The 23291-nt window shown below is 40.9% G+C and overlaps 1 protein-coding gene across 3 annotated transcripts in view; it reads left to right on the forward strand.

The window, feature by feature from the left end:
• The first annotated feature begins 385 nt into the window (after nt 1-385).
• Dcdc2 (doublecortin domain containing 2) overlaps nt 386-23291 on the forward strand; it is a 175810-nt gene continuing 152904 nt past the window's right edge. For 2 of the 3 annotated variants that reach the window (XM_005403372.2, XM_005403375.2), the window contains exons 1-3: nt 386-594; nt 1234-1589; nt 5667-5721. In XM_005403372.2, coding sequence (XP_005403429.1) covers nt 1297-1589; nt 5667-5721 — 348 coding nt within the window. In that variant the 5' untranslated portion in view covers nt 386-594; nt 1234-1296. Of the gene's footprint in view, nt 595-748; nt 973-1233; nt 1590-5666; nt 5722-23291 lie in introns of those variants that run through there. The other variant, XM_005403373.2, reaches the window with a different exon arrangement.

The following is a 23291-nucleotide window of genomic DNA, read 5'->3' on the forward strand; positions in this document are numbered from 1 at the left end:
AAGATTTCAAGTTTTTGAGACAGTGTCTCACTAAATCACTAAAATACCCAGGCTGGGCTGAAACTTGCCATCCTCTTGCCTCAGCTTCACAGAATACTGAGATTTCAGGTGTATGCCACCAAACCTTCTTCAACTTTTTAAAGACAATTTTCTTGGTCCCACAAGATGTGTGTCCCAGTATGGACTGGACAAAGCGCTTTACTGAGGTTCTTAATACTCTCAAAATTTTTCTCTGCATCTGATAATTTGCATGGCCAGTCCGCTTGTAGGCTCTGGGGCACAGGCTTCTGATGAAGAAGCTCTCCTCCTGGACAAACCTCTTCACAGCAGGCAAGTGCCCAGCGCCCTGCGCGCCCGCCCCCGGTTGGCGTCGCTGTGTGGCGGGAGCTCAGGCCTCTGGCCTGGGTGTGCGGACGCCCGGGGCCGCAGGGCTGGAGCTCGGCTCAGTCCCCGCGCGGCTGCGGTTGCCCTGGAAACGTCGGGAAGTAACAACCGGGCTCCCCAGGGCTGATCGCTGCCCGAAGAGGGAAGCGGGCAGCGGAAGGACAGCGGGTCACCACGGTGCCAACGAGCCACAGCCTCGAGGGTCCGCAGGTACTTCGGGCCGCGCCCTGGGACCCCGATATGCCGGTGGGGTGGAGGCCAGGCTCACCGCGCCTCGCCACCGGGCGGCGCTGGTCATCCGGGGTCCTGCACACGCGAGTGGCGTCTCAGTCTCTCGGTCTCTGTCTCTCCCTGTCTTTCTGTCTCTTTCTGTCGCCCTGTCTTTCTGTCTGTCTCTGTCTCAGTGCACTTGAGGTGTCTATATTTTAGCAAAGACGAATCTAGGCAACTCCAGCCCGAGTCTTAACTTATTTCGGAGCAAACAGTATACCGAGGGGGAGGGTGCCAGGTGGGAGCAGAGGACCCTGAGCTGTTTGCGCACAGCGACAGGCGGGGACGGCCGTGGAACCTGAGTTCCGCGTACTTACGGTGCGTGTGTGCGTGCGCGTATGTGCAGGTGCGTGCGTGTGTGTGTGTGTGTGTGTGTGTGTGTGTGTGTGTGCCAGGTCTCCTCCCCGTCCCGTGCGGGCGGCAGGGGCGCTGCCCGCACCTGTGCCCAGGTGAGCGGGCGGTGGGAAGCAGGTGCGGCGGATTCGCTGAGCCCAGGCGGGGCTGCGCCCTGAGCCCTGAGTCGCGGAGCGCGGCGCGCCCGTCCCCGCCCGGCCCGGCTGTCACTCCCGTCCCTTGCAGGAGGCGACCCACGCCGCGAGGCCGCCGGGGCAGAGGCGGTGCCGGCCCGGTCCCCTGGGAAAGATGAGCGGCCCGGGCGCCAGGTCCAGCCACTTGTCGCAGCCGGTGGTGAAGAGCGTGCTCGTGTACCGCAACGGGGACCCGTTCTTCGCGGGGCGCCGCGTGGTCATCCACGAGAAGAAGGTGTCCAGCTTCGACGTGTTCCTGAAGGAGGTGACGGGCGGCGTCCAGGCGCCCTTTGGGGCCGTCAGGAACATCTACACGCCGCGCACTGGCCACCGCATCCGCAAGTTGGACCAGATCGAGAGCGGCGGCAACTACGTGGCCGGGGGCCAGGAGGCCTTCAAGAAGCTCAAGTGAGTGTGGCGTGTGGGCGACACGAGGCGACGAGTGACCCCCGCCCCATCCACTTCTCCGGGGGTGTTGGTGGGGGCTACGACTTGGGGTGCTGCCTCCCAGAGCCCCTGCTGCAGCTGGAGATGAGGGTTGAAACTAGGAAGGCAGAAGGGGTTTCACTTGGGTGGCGGTAGGTACAGGTGTAAAATTTGTGTAAAGGAGGAGTTTTCAAAAAGCATCCTTGCAAGGTTAGCGACCAAACTGATTCTGTGTTTATGCTTTTTCTGTCTTCTCCTGCACTTTTTTCACCTTATTATTATTTTTTGAGCCTATCTTTTTAGTTTAAATGAAGATTTCTTAAGGATCACTTTCAGAGTGTGATATGCTATATTACCTGAGGAGAAAACTACTTCACATCCACCATTGTTTATATCCTTGGAATGTTCGGTTCCTAATGATGGGAAGAGCCCGGCTTCTGTGACTTCCCCACAACACCCGCGAATGCATGCTAGTAACTTCACGCCTGCAAAAGTTCAGCGGCTTGCTGTATTATTTACCTGTCTGTCTCCCGCTGGAAGGACAGGAATCACTCCCCCACGTCCTTGCAGGGAGCTCATGCCGTGGTAGATGCTCAATGACTTAGCAAACCCGTCTGTGAGGGAACAAGGACCAAGACAACATGATGCCACAGGCGTGCCACGTTTTAATGCAAAGACAAGGGATTAGTGCATGAGGTAAAACAGTTAAAGTTCTAGCTCAGTGAGAGGGGTTGAGCAGTACGGGACAGGTGGAATTTTGTATTTTATCAGATTTTTTCTTTACAACTTTACTGAGATGTACTTTACATAACATTTAATCTGTCCATTTCAGGGATTTTTCAGTGTATGCACAGAGTTGTACAGCTATCACTACAAACCAATTTTAGAACATTTCTTTCAGGCCCTGCCCCCAAGAAATCTACACTTCCCAATTTCCCCTTCCCTCATTGTCTGGTAACCACTAATCTCTTATTTCTAGGGGTTTGCATATTTTGAACATTTCATATTAAGTGGAATCAGACAACAGGGGCCCTTTACGTCTGACTTAGTTTCCTAATGCTGTAAGATTTCATGGTGTAGCATGGCTCTGGATAGCATTTTTCTTGTTGAATAATAGTCTGTGCTATAGATACACCACACTTTGCCTATCCATTAAGCAGCTGATGAATATTTGGGTTGTTTCACTTTTTTGGCTATTATGAGTGATGCTTCGACGAGTTGTTTCTAGGTGTCCATTCTCTTGGATATACACTTAGGAGTGAAATTGCTAGATCTAATGGAAATTCCATGTTCCTTGGTTTTAAAATAGAATATTTTAGTTAAAATTTATCTCGGGCTCTGGGTAGCAAAAAAATCTTTATCATAATTCTATGATTTTGCATTTTTTAAGTGGGGTTTGAGATGGGGTCTCACTGTATAATTCAGGCTGTTCTTGAGTATACTGTGTAGTCCAGGGTGGGCTTGAACTCATGGTGATCCTCCTGCCTCAAACTCCTGAGTTGGATTTTGTTGTTAATTATGTAGAAATATTTTCCCAAATATTATTAAATTATTATTATTAAATAATAATATAATTAAAAATTTCACAATTATTACTAAATTACTATTATTCTCTAATATCGTCCTTTACTACCTAAATTTAGTTCTTTGTATTCTACTTTTTGCTATACCAGACAATTTTTATAGAAGATGAGGGATATATTTGGATCTATTTTTCTATTCCCTAAAATTTCCCTCAAGTACACCTTGTCTCACTTCATAGAAAAGAACTACAGGAAATTATGTGTCTAAAAATGCTTTTAACTTAAAACAGGAGACTTGAGACTCAGCCATTTCTTGGCTGTGTCCTTGGGCAAGCCAGTTGACCAGTGGGTCAGTTTCTTGACATAGAAAAGGAACACAACTGTTTCTACCTCACAGGGATGTTATAAAAAGCAAACACTATGGATATGAGTATGTTCTGTAAATATCGAAGTTCTTTATATACTTCTTAATTAATTTTCACATCAAGTAATTTCATGGATATGGAAAGCTTCTTCAGAAGCTCATATGAACAACTAGAAATTATAGACTCATTTTAGCAAGTCACACTGAATTACTGAATAACTTTGTTTGTTTGGCATTACTAACACAGGAGATAAAAGGACACAACTCCAAACTAGAGGGGATTTCCCATCACTCTGTGTATGTCTATAACAGATTGGCATGTTTTTTTTTGCTTTTAATGAGCACAAGAAAACTGAGTTTGTTATAACAGTATCCATGGTTAGTTTTCTATGCTGACTGACAGATGACTAATTTATTATATTTGTGTTAAAAAGTAGCAGTATCTGTAGCTATAATAAAGATGGCAAGATTTAAATGCTGAATATCTTTGAAGCTTAGCTCTGTAAGTTTTATAACTCATGAAGAAACCAGCAGAATGAAAGAGAGCCCAAAAGATACTGAGACTTGTGGGCCTTCATGCAGATCCTAAATGATGTTGGGGAACATAGCAAAGTATTTTCCAAATGGCAACAATCAAATTTCTGCTGGAATTTCTTTTCTTCTCTTTTCTTTGTGTTTTTGAGACAGGGTCTCACTATGCAGTTCAGGCTGGCCTTGAGCTCACTTTGTAGCCTAGGTTGGTCTTGAACTCACAGCAATCCTCCTGCCTCAGTCTCCTGAGTGCTGGGATTACAGGTGTGTGTCACCATGCCCAACTTTTGGAATTTTTTTCACTTAGACTTTTCTAAAATTTTTGGAACCGTATCTTAATTCCAGGTAGGTTAAATCTTTATTTTGTAGCAGAAAGTTCTAGAGACTATTTTTCCAGAAACTGTCCCGACAGTCTGGGAAATGTTGACTCAACTTTTGGCACTGAGTCTACCATATTAATCTTGTAAATCTGAGATCACTTTCCTATGTATGACAGAGTATTTTGGTCTTATGCTTGAAACAGTCCTTGTAGATTCACAAAAGACCCATTTTATTGCTAAGATAGGGTAGTGTTTGTACTGTCTTATATAACTATGTGTATATAGGAAAAATATACAATGTTTTCCAAGATATTGATCAATCGTATTCTGTCCAAAAAAAGAAAAAAAGAGCTAATAACAGCAGCCACAATAAAAACATTTCAGTAGCCAAAGTTGATCTAATAGAAACTTCTTTCTGACAATTTGGCAATTGTAGTCTTTGAGATTATGACTCTGTCCCTCTATGGTGATGAATGCTAGGTTTATACATTTATATTACAATGGTTATGTGGCACCATTTATGTATAAAGCACAATTTAGGGACCATTTAAAAATGGAACCAGATCACAAGGATGGACCTGCAGCCTGAAGTTAACAATGGTATAAAGTTTTAAGGCTGTATTTAAGCAGTAGCTAATGAATGATCACTAGTTAATATCTGTAGCAAATAGTAATGGAACAATAGGTGTCCCTAGAGGTTAACTAGTCCATCTACCTTTCTCTGCGCTGAACTGAGCATGAGCATTTTTGCCAGTAAACTGCTCTCCTGGTGATCTCCCAGCCTTTCCCAGGTGTTACTTTAATACTCCCTCTCAGTACTTCCTTTGACCTCAAGTTTGTGACTGATGAAACTGCTCAGCAGCTTTACATAGAATACACTCTTTATCAAGTTCATACACAAAGCAGAAATATAGTAGTGAGTCAGCAGCTAACTATTAAGGGGAAATGTTCCCTAAAATATGTATTTCTAAGACTTTCCTTTTTTTTTTTTTTTTTTTTTGAGACAAGGTCTCACTATGTAGCCTAGGGTGGCCTCAAACTCACAGCAACCCACCTCCTGCCTTAACCTCTTGAGTTCAGGAGTTACAGGCGCATGCCACCATACCTGGCTTCCAATTCCTTTGAAGTTTAGGGTAGACACATATCAGGTCTGATTAGTGATGACAGTAGTTCTTAGTTGTCTAATACCTATTGATTTTTGCTTTAGGTTGATGCATTTCTTATGACTTGTTTTATTTTTTTAAATAATGTTTAAAAATAAATTTATGTAACTGACTAAAACCTATCAAAGCAACCCTTACCTTTTGTTTCTTTTTCTCAGTTACTTGGACATAGGAGAAATGAAGAAAAGACCAATGGAAGTTATTAACACAGAGGTAATATAAATTCTGCTTTGTGTGCTGAAATACATAATGTTGACATTTTTTTCGTCTCTCATGGTGTGACTCAGAGGTTTGCATGGTATTCTAATACAGGAGACAAGTTCTCAAATGCGTATGAATGGGATGGTAAATGCTATGGAAAGATAGTCTTTTCTTTGGGCTATTGTCAGAAATAAAGATATTGAATGGGTGTCCTAAGACATGTTACATTAGATGAAAATTTTCTCATTTTTCTAGTTGTGTGCTCTCTTGTTGAAATCCACAGAAATTTTCCCTGTCAAGTAGAGGGATATTTTAAGCACTGTCCCATAAATCTTCACCAAAATTTGACACTCCTTCCTAGCTTGCTTCTGACTGCACAGTGTTTGAAAGTACCAGGGTCACCCTGACTGTCCTTGAGGATTTCCAAGGAGACAGGGGGACACCCCATTGGACCTGCTGTGACCTCAGCAAAACACTTCCATTTTCACTTGTATTAAAGTGCACTTGAGCTTAGCCAGCGAAGGCTCACACAGAGACTTGGGGTGAGTCTTACAAAGTGGAGACACCTAGGACACCACAGTCCATGTAGCTTTTGAAACCCTAGTAGGATATGCAGTAATTCTGCAGGATGTAGTCCTTCATTTGTGCATGGAAGAATATATTAAATACAAAATTGGGGCAACGGTCTTGTGTCTCAGCGAGACAGGGAGCTGTAGTTAGAGTCAGACAGGACTCTGTCTCCAAAACAGAAGCCGCTCTTCCCATACACCAGTGCTGCTTCTGTGTGGGAGATCTGCCAAGAGAGAAACAGCGGCAGGAAAATCATTTTTATCATTTGTAGTCTGAACACCAGAGAGGCTGTCCTCACCTCTCATCGGGTCCTCTCCCATCCTGCTTATGCCCAACAGGAGCAAGTAAGGCCTTCTTGAAAAAGTCACATAAGAAAGAATTCTCATGCTGCAGTATTTGAAAACTGTGAGGCCATGTTCTTTACTCAAGTAATTTGTGGAAAGAGGTGATATTCCCACACCTTGTTTAAAATAATGAATACTTTTGTTTGTCATTTCAGTTCTTCAATATGTATCATAGTGCATATCCATGAAAGTGATAGGCTATTTATAACTTAAAATAGACAAAGTATCTGTTGCTCAGATTGTGCTTACAGTACAGCTAAAAAATGACCATGAGTTAACATCTGTAGCACATAGAAATAAAGCGTAGATTAGTAGATCAGTTCTGGATATGATTCTGTTTGAAGGGCACACACCTGTTTGAAGTAGGCCATCTTGCGTGAAATTGGGGGTAGAGCTTGGATTTCTGTAGTAGAGTTTGAGAAGTGTGAATTTCTACATTATGCAAGCATAGAACATTTACTCTGAATTCCAGTGCCTTTGATGAAGACATCGCCTAGTAAAGTGCCACAGGTGTGTGCAACACATTTGATGAAAATGCTTTTTTCTCCTTAAAAGATTATCTTTAGTAGCAGAAGCATTCACAAGGCTTGTAGTTCATTTAACTTGTGAATCATTCTTCTGCTTTGAGGACAGTAGCCACTATTTTCTCTTTACTTTGGGCTAATGCACGAACCACATACACACTGTTCTGATTTATGAACACACATCTCAAATGTGAAAAGCTCACCCCTTATCTCCAAATAAAAGACTTTATCTTGTGTTCAGTTTCTTACTGGTGAGTTCCTTTTCCTCTTTCTGCTATCACCTCTCTTCTTAGCTCTTCTCCAAAAAGCCTTTTAGGGGGAATGAAAAGGAAGGAGAAATATTGACAGCAAAAGAAAAGGGAGAGGTGAGAGGAGCTGCGTGCACCTGCTTTTTGAAGCGTCCCCCACCGTATCCACTCTCTCAGCCTCCTGCCCTCTTTTCCTCCTGGTCTCAACAAGCAATGGGCTCACTCTGCATGTGCAGCTTCACTGAGGGACCCTGCTCCCCAGAGCCCACACCCTGCCCTTCTCCTGAAGCCTGCTTTCTGAAGGAGGAACTCATACTTTCATTGCCAGAAAGGGAGACTTTGGGTTTGTGCTATCCCCAAAATGTAACTCTGGAAGCAGAGGTCCCCATAGAAATACCACTTTACCATTGGTTTCACCGCATTGCTATAGTAGCCTCTCTTTACCTGTGGTTTCCCACTCTGTGATTTCAGTTACCCATGGTGAACCTTGGTCTGAAAATATTAAATGAGAATTTCCAGAAATAAGCCACAGACTGAACTTGTGGGCTATTCTAAGTAGCATAATGACATCCTGCTCAGTCCTGCCTGGGACATGAATTGTCCTTTTGTCCAGCATATCTACCCTGCATATGCTGCCATAGTCTCCCCCCTAAGAACATCTCTTATATTAATTTTGGTCCCAAAGATGCAATATGGCTTATTTTCAGGAGATGTCTTATTTTTTCATGCACAAAGGTCTACATTTGTTCATGCACAAAAAGTCTACATTTATTCAAACAACCTTGTCATCTTCTCCAGAACATTGTCGTAACTCTCCAAACCCTGAATTCTGGCCTGAATGTCTTGACTCCATTTTCTGTAGAACCATTGGTCCCAATCTCGCATGTCTAGCAGTAGAGCTCTCCTTAAATGAGCACTTCTTATCCATGTAGCCTGCTCGTAGAGCATCATTACAACAGGACACACTGAATTATGAAGTTTCATATTAGACACATCTGCATCCATTTGTTATCAAGTGCACACGTTATTTGTGTGTTGCGTGTGTACTCCAGTTGGTCATTTGGCATGAAGTCTCCTGTTCATCTGTTTACACAAAGATTTATCTTTTGTCCAAACGAAGCAACTTGGGTGTTTACAAATAATTATAACTTATTTATCATTTATTTTAGGTATCAATGCCAATAATATTATTTATTAATTTGTATTTAATTATATGTTAATATTATTATTTTATAACTCAATGCGTCCATTGTGTGTTGCAGTGGAAGTACTAAAAGTGTCTGTGTGGCTGGTAATCTTAACTGGGGCTGATTTTGGGGGTAGAGCTTATATTATAAGCATCCTGAAAAATCATGCTAGGGCTTATTTTCCAGTTAAGTCATACTTTTGGGGAAATATGGTATCTGCCCACTTATAGCTGTCTTGATTATCAGATGGGCTGTCTGTATCATGGGACTTGTGCTCAAGTCACACTTATACAAGTAGCGATGCTGGCAGTTCAGTTATACCAGAGAGTAACTGTAAAGTGTTTGCTATAAGTGAAAAGGTGAAAATCATCTAACTTTATTATATTATGTGGTAATTTTCCCATTTTATTACTTTTTTTTACTGTGCCTGATTTATAAATTAAACTTTTTCATAGTTATGTATGTAGGGGAGAGGTGGTAGTATATGTAGAGTTGGTTTCAGGCATCCTCAGGAATTGGGGAAAATATCTCCCATGAATAAGGACTGAGTATGGCTATTGGAGATAGAGCATGAGGGAAAAAGGATATAGGCTTCCCTGAGAACCTACCTATTGCCTAGATACCCTAATTCTGACCATGGAGAAATCTCTCTCTCGCTCTCTTTTTTTTTCCTTCTGGTGCCAGGAACTGAACTCACAACCTTGCACTTGCCAGGCAGGTGTTTTAGCTTGAGCTAAATCTCCAGCCCCTATCTCTCTTTTTTCTACAAGCAATTTACAATCAGGCTTTTGGAATTCAGTAAGTTTGTAAGTTAGAGGATTATGCTCAAAGCTTGAGAGCAAATTGGCTTTTTACAAAAATGATGGCATCTCTTTTCTTGATCTAAGTAAGGACTTCCTTTGAAGCATTAATGTCTACTGAGGAAAAAAACCTCAGTATAATGATGTATTACCACTTACAAGGGGAGGATGTCAGAAAATTATTCTGAAGCAGACTTAGATCATGAATATACAGAATTGGAGGGTTCAGAATGGTTTCAAGGGGATGTTCAGTGCAATAGTGGCAGGAAAATACTTTTTCCAAAGACACATCATTAAGAAGGATGAATAAAATTACTTCTTCACTAAAATTGAGGGCATTTCCCTCAGATCTTTGGTGTTTTTTGTGATGAGTCTCAATAATAAAAGCAACCACACTGGTATACATGATTTGATTTTCCTAATTGCTTAAAAAATACTCCTTCTAATTATTCCCAGTACATTTTACTATAGGAAGTTCTTTGCCTTTCTGAGGGGCTGTGTAGAACATGTGGCGGGGAGTCCTATCCACCCTGGCTGGGAACCCACGGTGTATTCTGGGAGCTGACCTCTCTTCCCTTCTCTCTGAGCTTCCACACCCAAGTCTATGGCACAGCCAAGTCTTGCATATCGTTTGGATAGAACAAACTGCAGGTCATGGTACCAAGAATGTACTGGCCATATTGACCTATGAATTGTTTTGGGTGGTTTTTCTTACTCCCTTTCTGTTCCATGAGGCTCATCAGTGAAGAGACACTTAAAGGACAGCCAGTCCTATTCCTCTTCCTTTGTGACCCCATCATGGAGACAGAGAAAGGCAAACCTGGAGCTCCTGCACTCATCTAAAAGGAACGTTTAGTGTTATCTGGCAAATACTTCGGTGGCAGAGGACATGGGGAAGGAGGAGTAAAGTGGGAAAAGAAAAACACAGAAGAATAAAAGAAACAAGGCATCAGGTGACTTTGTGGTGGTTCACACCAGCTTCAAGGTTAGGATACCGCATGGGCTCAGCGCAGACTTCCCCGTGCCTCTCTGTACGCAGGTCCTGCCTTCAGTACCAGGTAAGGAGACCTTCTAGGCTGCCCTGTGTTCTCCCTTCTGCTTTTCAGTCATTTTGTCAGCTGTGTTTTTATCTTCTAAGTCTCCCCATATCAGCGGTGGTTCTGAGGAAGACAGTTTTCTCAGCTTCTGACCTTGGTAGTTCCTCAGTCCTCTCTCGCTTTCTCCTCTCAGCCCACCTGCAGATCTCACTCTGTGCGCCGGTGTTCTAAGTCAGCTCGCCAGCTCTTCCTGTCCTTCCTTACCTTCAGCAGTATGTGGGAGTCCTCTGTCCTCGCGCAGTGAGCACCTTTGATTCCGCCTCGCGGTGCTCTCACCAGTTCTCATCGTGGCGCTTCCCATTTCGCTTTAACTTCATGAAGCAGCCTGGGTGCCAGGCTGAAAGCGTGCTTGGAGGCCTGAGGCAGTGCAGAGGGGGTTGAGGGAAGGGTCAGTCACTTTGAAATGGTTTTAAATATAGTGGAATGTTTTATGTTTCGCCTCTTTCTCTTAGATTAAGATACTGAGAATGCTCCTTTCTAGAGCTTGATGGGGAGGGAACGATTTAATACTTCTATCGGTGAAAGACTCATAACCCATGTTTGGCAGAAAGGGTGAAAATCGGCATGGAAGGAAAGAGAACAAGGCAAGCTCGCTGTTGGTCAGGCTTGGAGGGTAGACTCAGAAAGTTGGCAAAGTTGGCAGCAAACTCCTTTTCTCTGCGAGCTGTGCAGCACCTGAGAGCTCCCCAAAGTCCCCTCTTGGCATGGTTCTGGTCCTGTCTTCTTACTTAAATGCTTGCACACTTGCTGCACAGTTCCCATCTGTGCTGGGGATCATTATATGCTGGTCTTCCTCCACCTCAAAGAAACCCCTGAGGAGCCCCACTTCTGCTAATCTCGCTTCAGAAGCCACAGTCAGTCCGGAACTGACCTCTGCTTCTCGGAGATCCTCTCAGAGACCTTCAGTGGGAAATCAAACCCTACCAAAAGGTCCCCCCTCTCCCTTTGTTGTGTCATTCTGTGGTTTCTTGGAGTGCCAAACCAAGTCAGTGAATCTGATTTTGCAGACTCCAGGCTTCTTATTGACAGACTTCACCTGAGTAGGCTTCAATTTGTGCATCAAAATTGCCCATTAGATGGCACATCTCCAGGAAAACTGCTAATAATCTATTATAACTAGCATTCATAGGTTGGTAATAGTTTAAATTCTCTACAATTTTGCATTCATTTTCAGCCAATAAGATAGCCATCCATTCCCCTTGTACATGACTGGTTATTCTGCATTTCTTATAGCATTAGGGTGTCTCCACTGACTTAAGTCTATTTAAGTTTTTGTTTTGGGGGGATAAAACTAGTTGTTGGTTAATGTTGTGTAACACTTACTTTTCTTCTAGTGTAATTTGGAGTGCATTGGATGAATGCTAGCCACTCAACAAGGCACTTAGCTGTCACCTGTGTACCAAGCACACTCTGTCCCTGTCCCTGGAGCTTGCTGCTCCACTGGCCTTTCTTGTCTGCTGCACCTTGATTTGAATTCTGCCAACACTGGTTCTCATTGTAGAATTTGGTGTAAGGTACATTTCTTGGATCCAAGAGTGATATTTTGGGAACTAGACAAAGAAAATTTTGAGCTTTATTATTGAAGATAGAGTAGAGAATAATGGAACTTATTTTTGAAGAGTAATAAACTCATAATTCCTGGAAACCTAGTTCAACTTTAAAGGGTCATAAACACCTACACAACTCACTGTAGTCTGAATGACAGCTGGGGTGTCCACTTCCTTATGATCAGGATACATAGGACCTCCATTACTGAGCTTCAGAATTCCCAACTCCTTTCCAAGATTTCTATGGATTCCTGTGGAGCTTATGATCATGCTTACTTCTCCTGAGCTTCTGCTTCAAAGTCTTTGTTGAGTTTAGGTACCATCTTGTTGGCTTACATTGTGAGTCTGGTTACCCCCAGAGAGACAAAGCCCTTTCACTGATGTCTATTCAAATGCCCCACTCACAAAAGTCTGTGTGTGGCAAACTCGGAATTTGTAGAAATGGTGTGGGTTTCATAGGTCATGGAGAAATGCCAACCTCTCACAACTTAGTACAGTACTGTAATTCTGTAGCTTGGTTCATGAACACTTGTGTTTGTGAGCAATTCGGTCTGCAAACAGAAGCATTAGGCAAAATTTGCTTCTGTTTGTGAGCTGTGCATTGGGTGAGGAACATGACTGTGGCCATCTTCCCCAGAACTGTGGAATGAATTAAGTTCATGAATCGAGGTACCACTGTATTAGACTCTCTTTCTAAAAAATACCTTGGTCCTTGTAATGGTTTGTATCTAGATATTCATTCACAAGAAAAGGAAGCGGAAGGTCAAGCTTGCCCTACTCAAACTGACCTGTTTATGAATACATGTACTACTTGGTTTTTCTCCGGTACCGGGAACCGAACTCACAACCTTGCACTTACCAGGCAGGCGCTTTTGCCGCTGAGCTAAATCCCCAGCCCCAATACATGTACTACTTATACTTGGGGAAGTGCTGCCTTATATAGGAAGCTGTAGCCTACATGATATCCCTTGCCTGTAATCTGAACAATCTGGGAGGCTGAGGCTGGAAGATTGGGGAGCTAGAAGATTGCAAGACCCTCTTTCAATAGATAAATAAACAAAAAAACCTAGGGACGTAGCTTAGAGTAAAAGTCCTGAATTCAATCCCCAGTACCAGAGAGAAAAAGGAAGCTATAAATTAAAATTAGAATCAGATCCTCTCAGAAGCCTTCCCAGAAGAGCTAGCCTCCTTTTTGGAAGAGCTATTCTCTGAGCCCTCTTAAGCTCACCAATCTCACGTTGAATTTTCATTCAAGGGAATTTGGATACGCTCTTTTTTTCTTTAGTAGGGTGGAGAACTTCAGGAGTACTAGGGGGAGGAGCAGAGAAGGGAAGAAAGTGTTTCCAACTATGAACTTCTGCTGTGTCTGGAAAGTGTGTGGGAAACCGAGTTGTACCTCAGATCACTTACTAAGATGAATGTCCTTCAAAGTTTGAATGTCATTATTAAAACTTCACATTTCAGTTTAATCATTAGGCATAATCTCTACTGAAACATACCATGAAATCTACTACTTAAAGCTCTTGCAGGAAAATGGGATTCCAGCCATTAAAAAAGTGTAATCATTAACCTTACTAGAGGAAAGCATGGAGACCGGGGGTGTAATTCACTAATCTTTAGCTTTGTGGTCCTGGGTTCCCAGGAGCTCAAAGGGGGACTAATAAAGAATTAAAGGCTCCTGAGTGTTTCTTTCTTTGCTTTGAGGACACATTTCCAGATTATGTCAATAGATTCAGGTCTACTAATTAGTGAGAAATCCAAGAAAACAAAACACATACATAAATTCTTCCAATAATGAAGGAAGTCCTTCCCCAATCTTTTATTTCATAAACTGCCCCCCTCCCATAGAACCACTGAGAAAGAATCATTCTTTTAAGTGAAGGCAGTTTGCGCAAGTGACCATAGTGATTCCACCTGTGTAGGACTTTCAGTGCTCTATGGACAGTTTTGCTAAAAAACAACTATCTTTTACTTTTCTCTGACATTTTCTTGTTTTACCTTTACCCACTGTTGAGCTGTCTCCATATGTGTGTGTGTGTGCGCATGGTTATGTGCATGTGTGTTAGAAAGAAATGTCTTTGTCAATCTGGAAAATATTAGTCTAGTAAAAAAATCCACTAATAACTGGAATCAGCTATGATCAAAAACTAAAAGGTGGGGATTTTTGTTTAACTATTATCATATATCAACAACATTTGTTCCAAATAGCTTGCATCCTCTCAATGACATTTCTTTACCTATTTCATTAGCCCATATTTGCAATGCATAATGTTTATACTCCCAGTGTGGACGTGGTACATGTGCACAGCACATCTTAATTCTTTTCTTACCCCCTTTCCCTCTTCTCCCTCTGTTCCGTCTGTGTCTTGATTCCTTTCTCATTTGAGAAAGATCTATCTCCCTACTTCCTGTTATCTTTTATTTTGCTCTTTACTTATAATTTTGGTTTCTCATTTAAGAGAAATCATGAGATGTTTAAGTTTGTGTGTCTAATTTTTTCCACTTAACATTATGGGCTCAATGTGCGTTCATTTTCCTACCAATGACCCAAGTTTATCTTTATGGCAGACTAGTACTCCATTAAACATGACTTCAGAAATGTACTCGCTGTGAAATTGGCAGACATACATATTAGAGCATGTATTATTTTTAGTTACAGTAATAAGTTTTCTAGGTATAATGAAAAATTTAATAAGCATTTAGAAAATAATTATCAACCTCATAAGGAAAAAAATCTAGTAAAACAGCAAAATTGCTAACTAAATGTGTATATTTAAGGTAATAATTGTCTTTATGTGCCTGGTTATTTTATTTGCCAGAAAGCTATGTAGTTATTTATCATAATATCCATTATTTATCATAATATCTATGTTGCAAATGATGGAATTTCCTTGTTCTTTCTCTTTTCTGTGGAGCTGAGGATCGAACCCAGGGTCTTGTGCATGCTGGGCAAGAGCTTTACCAGTGAGCCACATCTCCAGCCCTTGAATTTCCTTTTCAAAAATAACTGAATAGCATGAGCTCTCTTGTATGTGGACTCTAAAAGAGTTGAGCTCTTAAAAATAAATAGTAGAATGATGGTTACCCAGGGGGTGTGGTAGAGTGGGGAGAAAATGAGATATCAGTTAAAGGAGGCAAAGTTGCTGTTGGTCAAGAAGGATAAGACCTGGATGACCACCTCTCAGCATAGGCATTAGAGTTCACAGCAATGCTTTCTATGTTTGAATATTGCTGAAAGAGTGGATTTAAAAGATCAGAAAAAATAAGTCTGTAAAGTGATGGATATGCTAATTAATTTACTTTCATCATTTTGTAATATGTATGTGTATTAAATATCAGTGTACCGCATGTATATTTTATTTTTAAATTAAGAATAAATAAAATACTATCTAATTGAAGTATAAAGTTATTGTCAGTATAACATTTAATTCAAGTTCTCACTAAAATTAGGTCCTTTTGGCAACTCCAACAGCACCTATTGACCAGGGAAGAGTTTCTTGCTTTTATAGTGCACAGGATTAAAAATATAGAATTATATCTTTTAAGAATATTAGTAAGATGTTAAGTTCTGCCAATATATACCAAGCTTTTGGTTGATGGCATTTTAAACACTTGAGTACCTGCTAGAAAATCAATGTTTAGGTTCATATTTTAGGGTAATCATTAGAACTAAGCTTATGAGCTTTCTGGGGAAAGTCAGAGGCACTATTGTTGATGGAAGTATGATTACTTCTGTATGATAAAAATCATAGACTTTCCCTAAATAAATAGCAATATCTAGCTATGGAAGACCAGTAAATTACTCTCCATCTTTTATGGAACATTGCTCATGTACAATTTCTCATTTTCTCAGGAATGTTTATCAAAAGCCTGCTAAATGTCCAACAGTGGGTTAGATTACAGTGGGCATACAGATGTGAAAAATCCGTGCATGTACCAGTCAGAAATCCCAACAAGGTAACTGCAGTATGTTTCTGGAAAGCATCTTTTGGAAAGCTCCATTGAAAAGAAAAGAAGATTGGAAAGCAATACCAGCTTTGTTAACTCAAGGGAAGAAAATGATTTATTTAGATTCAATTAATAAATGGCTTCCATGTTGAAAAAGACTATGCAGTCACAGCTAGGTATAGAACAGGGAAACAACAGAGGTATGGAGTAAAGGCTGAAGAATTTAGGTTGGGTTGAAAGAAAACTTTTTTTCATTGGAAAAGCCTACTAAATGTTTAGTGAAAGAAAGTGATATTTTCCTTTTAGAATCTAAATACATTCACCCACTTTGCATATTTGAGTTGTATGTAAAGGTGGTGGAGATGAATTGAGATTGTTTTTCATTTCAGGAGCCCTCAAATGTATGGTTATGTGGGTTAGGTCATCATCAGGGCCTTCCTGCAGAGAGATCACTGCTTGGGATGTCACCTCTTCATGGAGGAGGTGGTGTGTGATGGAAACTGCCGGAATGACCAGCAGCGATCCATGTGGGCCTTTTCTGTTGTGGCTTCCCAGTGTCAGAGTTTTTCCATGTAATGAGCATCTGATGCTGTGATTTGCTGGCACTTGAAGCCAGAATCTTAAAAAAAAAAAAAAAAGGCTCAAATTTGAAGCAATACCATCAAGGATCTGGGGGAATATTCCTCTTTTGGAATATGTTTTTATATGCACAGTTAAAGGCAGTATCTCACCTAGGATAGACATAGCAATCATCTGGAAAATGTTTTGCTTTTCTCTCGAGAACTATATATTTAAAAGAAAAGAAAAAAGCAAACAAACTCAGAGGATGATATGTTAATGGAGGAAGGGAAGTGAAATTTAGAAGAATCAATAATAAGAGACAAATAGCTGAAGTCATCGGTACTAATACATTTTTATTAGGATATAAAAGCCTGTCAGCACATAGTTTAAATGCATATCTCTTTGATTTTGAGAAACTCTGTCTCTCTGTGTGTGTGATTGAAGTATCTAGTTCTTTTTTATTGTGGGTCCCTTTGTTGTAAAGAGGTAGAGTAGCACAGAGCCGCACTGCACCCTTGGACTTTTCCTGGTGGAGTAGCATGGGGAGAACACCAAGCTCATTAGGATGAGGACTTGAGCTGATGCCAGGAGCTCTTGAATCTCCTAAGTCCCTGGCCCTAGACTGTCAGCAAGTGGCCAAATGTCCTCTCACATGTTGAGTTGGTTGAGGATTGTGAGAGAGTATATGTATGTCTCAGCTTGTGTCTGTCACCAGGAGAAACAAAGAAAAGGCCCATGTCTCAGAAATAGTGGGCTGGTAGTCTTATCTCCGTGCTGAAAATAAAACAAGTTTTAATGTACTTCAACATAGACAGATAAAGGTGTTGTTTTGTTTTTTTCAAGTACTGGGGAGTGAACCCAGGGCCTCACTTGTGCATGTTAGGCCATGTGCTCTACCACTGAGTTATATCTTCAGTGCTTTTTATTTTTTATTTTGAGACGGGGTCTTGGTAAACTGCCTAGCTTGGCATTGAATTTGCAATCGTCCTGCTTCAGCTCCCAAGTAACTGAGATTACAGGTATGTACCATCATCACTCCTGGCTTAAAGACATTTTAAAAAAGTGGGGCTATTTATTTGCATGTAGTTGACTTCAGCATGAAATATGCAAGTGGTGTGCCTTGGTATCTGGCTTGGTGAACAGTGAAAATTCCCATATATCATTGTGAAAGGCTCCTTTATAAGCAGCCAGCCAGATCAAGCCCCGATGTCATCCCATGATTACATACTTTGGATATTTGGTTTGTTGAAATAAGGTTGATTCAGCCCACCTGTTAGCTGGGGGGTGCAAAACTTGGAGTGGTGAGGACTTGTGGGAGACAGACAGCTAAATGGACTTGATATATTTGCAGAGTCTAATGTTTAACCTGGAATCTGCCTCTCTAGGAAACTGCTATGGCAGTCTATACTGCTTTGTGTTTTTTTCTTTTTTTTTTTTTAATGTACAGGATTTATAAATTCATTGTATATAATGGCTACATGTGTCAGATATTGTGATCACTGTGATAAGCAGAAATAGACATAGCCATTACTCATCTAATAAGGAATTAGACTTAGCAAATAAACATAAATCCACATAAATTCCTAGTGGATAAAGTTATGAAGGAAAGTGTCTCAGAGCATGTAACTAATACAATACCTACTACATCAAGGTTTTACGTACTTGAGGGGTGGCTAAAGATCCACCGAATGAGGCTTTATTTGTGTTTCTTTCCCTCTTCCAGTAGCAAGTATCTGAGTTTCAAAGACAGGTGAACCTCAATGCCTGTAAAATTAAACAAACTATGTACTTGGGCTACCAGGTTTCAGAACATTTTATAGCATAAGTAGTCTCACATTAACTGTTATTTAAAATGTGTATTACCCAAGTTGCATTTTGTAGATTGTATTTTAAATGATAAAACTTTTTATGTTGGTAATCTGAGCAACTTCGCTGAAGATAACAATATGTAATATAACAACCACTGTTAATCTCTGTTGTTTCATTTGAAACCCTGTATCCTTTTTAATGTCCTTGCTTTGTGTTGTCTGTATTTTGCTATTGTTCTTTTTTTTTTGTGCTATTTTCTCTGTTTTTTTTTCAGTACCAGGAATTGAACTCATGACCTTGCACTTGCCAGGCAGGCACTGTGTCACTGAGCTAAATCCCCAGCCCCTTTTGTACAATTTTCTTTAAAATAAAAAAAGTAAAAAAGAAAATGGTAAAAATCCTTTATGTTGACGTCTTTTTTTTTGAGACAGGGTCTCATTATGCAGTTCAGGTTGGTTTTGAATTCACTTTGTAGCACAGGCTGGTCTCAAACTCACAACAATCCTCCTGCCTCAGCCTCCTAAGTGCTGGGATTACAGGTGTGCACCACCATGCTCAGCACAGTCTGTTTTTTGAAGTGAGCACATTTTCATTGGCTAGTATGGTATTTTCCCAGGTAATTTCTAAAAGGTGTATTAAAAATAATTTGTTATCTCAATACACTGTACATACATTTCTTGATTTATGATGGGACTACTGCCTGACAAACCCATTTTTAAGTTGAAAATGCATTTAATACAATTTGCCTAGAGAACATCATAGCTTAGCTGTATAGCGTACTGTAGAGTGCTGGTGTTTTTTCTTATCATCCTGTGATTGGTTTGGAGCTATAGCTCCCACCTCTGCCCAGCAACTCCAGAGAGTTTTGTGTCAACTCTGGCCAGCCTGGGGAAAGATCAGAACTTTCTTCAGTTATTACAACTTCACTTGTCACTACATTTCTTTCATACCACTGTAAAGTAAAAAAATTGTAAGTGGAACCATCGTAAATTAGGGATGATCTGTGTATATTTTATTATAATATTTTACTATAAGAATAGGTTTCTTAAAAAGTCTGGCTTTTATAAATGTAAAGCTTATTTCTTATGAATGCTCAATTGGCTGATATATAACTTAGTCAGTTGGCATATGGAAACTGAATTAAATTATCTTTCCTTTTGCCTGTTGTTCTAAACAGATTCCTATTCCCCGTGTTATATCTATGTTAATTACTTTATCAATAATATTAACTTTGTCTCTCTTCATTTGTCTATCTAAACAAGTGTACTTGGGCATATAAATAATGCATTTCAGACAATGTGATTTGTCTGCTGAGAATTTTCAGTATTTTCACTTAGTGGTTCACTTATTTATTCCTTAACTCTATTTTCCTCTCCCACTCCCCAGCTTATTTGCTTCTGTATAATCACATTCAAACTGTAGCTCTCCATCTGTTTAGGAACTCTCTTTGCTCTCTCTATCAATTAAAAGGGTTGTACACATCAAATTTGAATGCATCAAAGAGGACTTGTCCAACACTTGTTATAAATGTATTCATTCATAGGAAGATAATCTTGGCTAGACGTTTGCATTTTAATCAAAAGCAATGTTAGTTTAGCTTGTACGTCTCAGACACCATGTAATTACTCTGAATATGTCGACAGAAGTATAAAGTCATGATGGCACTCTGAGAGTGCTCCATGTAAGTGATCCTACAGATTATAAAGATAGCTTTGCAGTGTCTGGAGAAGAGAAGTCTTCACTTGAATTGCTCTATACTTCTGCTGTTATTTTAAGTTTCCTTTCATGCAGGAGAATTTGGACTCAAAGGAATGGCACCAATCACAGATTTATGGCTTTTGCTTTTTGGTAATGAAAAAGGAACATCACCAATGCTTTTATCAAAAAATGTTTTGATGGCTTGGAGTGGAGCTCAGTAGTAGAGCACTTGCTTACTATGTGCTAGTAAGTAATCAATCCCCTGTGCTAGCCTTCATGCTGGTTGGATTGACAGTGATGAGGAAGTGCACCAAGCCTCAGCATTCCTGCACTGGTGGACTAGACAAGGGCTTCTGCCATCCTAAGCAACCACACTGCATAGCAGGACTGAGAAGCTTAGGCTGGGGAGGACAGCTACCATAGATCAGGTGTCCTCAAAGCTACCTTGAAGAAAGGGTGTCTACCTGGAGACGTGAAGGAAATGAGCAATGTCAGCCAGGCAAATGTGGGGAAGAGGAATGTGCCAGGCCAACAGGACAGCACACGTGAGTGTCTCCCAAAGTGGGTATGCACGGTGTTTGAGAAAGGTGCCCTTGTCCTGTTGGACTGAGGGAGGAGAAAGGTGGAGGCTGGGGGTGGGATCGAGAGGGCAAGAGATGGGGTTTGGGAAGTACAAAGGAGCCAACAATGCATTTCTAGAAAGACTTTTAATTTTTTTCTTAAAACCAGTTGGGATTTACAGAAGGGGTTTCTGCTGGGAACTGACAGATCACTCTTGCTGCCACTACAAGGTTGGAAGTGTGAAGATCACTTGCTGACCACTTGTGGTGCTCATGGTGGAGGAAAATGGGCAGATGACAGGAGGATTGTATTGGTGGGGCAGAATTTAGGGCGAGGTAGGGTGTGGAAGTAAGAAAGGAAGAGCAGCTGATGGCTCTTGCGTTTCTGGCATAGGACCTGGATGCATGGCATTTCCCTTCATGGAGATGGGGCACAGTTTTTGTTTGTTGATAACAGTGATAGAAATATTGTTGTCTTGGTTACTTTTCACTTGTTGCTGAGACAAAATACCTGACACCCAGAATTAAGGAAGGAAAGGTTTATTTAGCTCACAGTTTGTGAAGGTTTCAGTCCAGACTCGGTTGGCTCCAAGGCAGACTGGCACATGGCAGATGGCAACAGTTCATGGTGGCAGAAAGCAGCAAAAGTAACAAGAGCAAAAGGGAGGAGGGGCAGCAAGCAGCCTCTTTCTCTCCCTTACATGCAAACTTTCTGCCCCATGGCAGATGTAGCACTCACACCCATAATCCCAGCATTGGATCATGGATCAATCATAAACTCTAAAAGCCCACCCCATGACTACATGAGGTTTTGGGGGGACATCCAGACACAAACCATTACCATTGTACATGTTAACTAATTGTATATCAAGCCAGCCCAAATGTTGGAACATATACAAAACTGGAATATATCATGAGGGTTGTGTATATTTGTATTTCTTTACTGTGTGCTTAGTCATGTTATAAGCACTTTATGAGGATTATCCAAATTAAGCCTCACACAACCTCATGAAGTAGGGACTACCATTATTTCCATTTTACAGAGCATGAAATGGGTGACTAAGACATGGTCCTGAGAGATTACAGGCATAAGAACAGCATACTGATGCATTGTGTGTGAGTGTAGAGGAGCATCCCAGACTAGTTAGTATAATTTAATTGAAGATGATTTTTTTCAGAGAGTTTTGATCTTTTCAAGGGAGCTACGAGGAGGGAAGGAGTGGAGTTTTTTCTTTTAATTATCATAGCTAAGTTTGACGATACTTGGAATGAAGAGATATATGAAGAAGATTAAAAATTAGGAAATGAATCCATAAGGGGGGTACAATTTTCTCTTAATTTCCTTAATTCCTTTTTTAACAAGTCACCATTAGTGACAAATCTTGTGTAGAGTTATTTTAATTGTATTTTTAATTGGCATTTTTTGGCCTTTGTTAATATTCCCCATAGGACAAGATATTTATGGTGAATGTTTCCAATGAAGTTCTGGAAATGGCTGGGGCATGTCTGTTTATTAAAAGGCTCCCACAGGAAACCAAAAATATTTTTACATGGAGATTTACTTCAGAGTATGAACAGATTAAAGGGAGAGATGTTGAGCCAAGAACTATTGAATGATTTTTTTCTATTTTCCTTATGCTACTGACTGAAGGCCATTTGGTTCCTGTAGCTATTCTGACCAGATGTTTTGAGTAACATCTACCAAGTTGCCAGGCAAATGAAGCACCTTCCACAATTGGAGGAAGATGGTAGGGAAGGGTATCAGATATTAGACAAGCAGAATTTCACTCCTGGGACCTCAGGGTATAAGATACTTGGTTTCTGTGGGCTTCACTTTCTTCACATGAAATATCCATGGGAATAATAATGCCTTCTTTTCAAGAATTCTTGGAAGGATTAGAAACAGATTTTTGTTCAGCTCCTGGCATTGTGCCCGATGCATATTTAGAATGTGATAGGTGGAAATTATGCCATGTTGCTGCTGATGTGAGTAAGGAGAAGGTGAGTTGAATAGCTCATAAGCAGAAAAAGACCAGGACCAGTCACAAAGCATAATGGCTGTTTTACAAGCCTGTCTAACCAAAGGGACAAAATATACATGCAAGTGTTTAATTGGTTACAAAACCTTCTCTTAGTGTGGTGTGATATTTACCATTGCCCTTGGGTACATAGCAATGTTGAATAAGTGGTTGACATTGTTATTATATAAATATATGCAAAAGGAAATATTTCAGGAAATAGAACAGTACACTACTGCTTCTCTATGTGACTAGATCTTAGAGCTCCTCTGCAAATATTGGTAGCTTACATAATGTCACAAAAACGGAGCTATAGAGTGAAAAATACACATGTAAATTAGCGAAGAGAGAAAATTTTGAAAGTACTTTGGTTATCTTTGAATTTCTGGTAGGGCTGGAGAACTAAGCTCAGAGAACCAGCAGGTCGGTACAAGGAAGTGGAGGTAGCCAGAGCCCAGAGCATAGGATGTCACAGGATCTAGATGTTAGAGACAGTACCGCCACCACTCCTGAACAGTGGAGATACCCAGCTTTTAGCTCAGTGCAGCCAGCTTTTGATTATGAATGTTGTTAATGCTGTCTCTGTAAATGACGTCTTTTGTCACTGACAGCACCACTTTTACCTTCTCTGCTTTGTTGGATTGTTAGTGTTGGTATAAAGTCTTGGGTGG

This window comes from Chinchilla lanigera, unplaced genomic scaffold (assembly GCF_000276665.1).
Source record: "Chinchilla lanigera isolate Chin_1 unplaced genomic scaffold, ChiLan1.0 scaffold00082, whole genome shotgun sequence".
In the NCBI taxonomy this organism is placed as follows: Eukaryota; Metazoa; Chordata; class Mammalia; order Rodentia; family Chinchillidae; genus Chinchilla; species Chinchilla lanigera.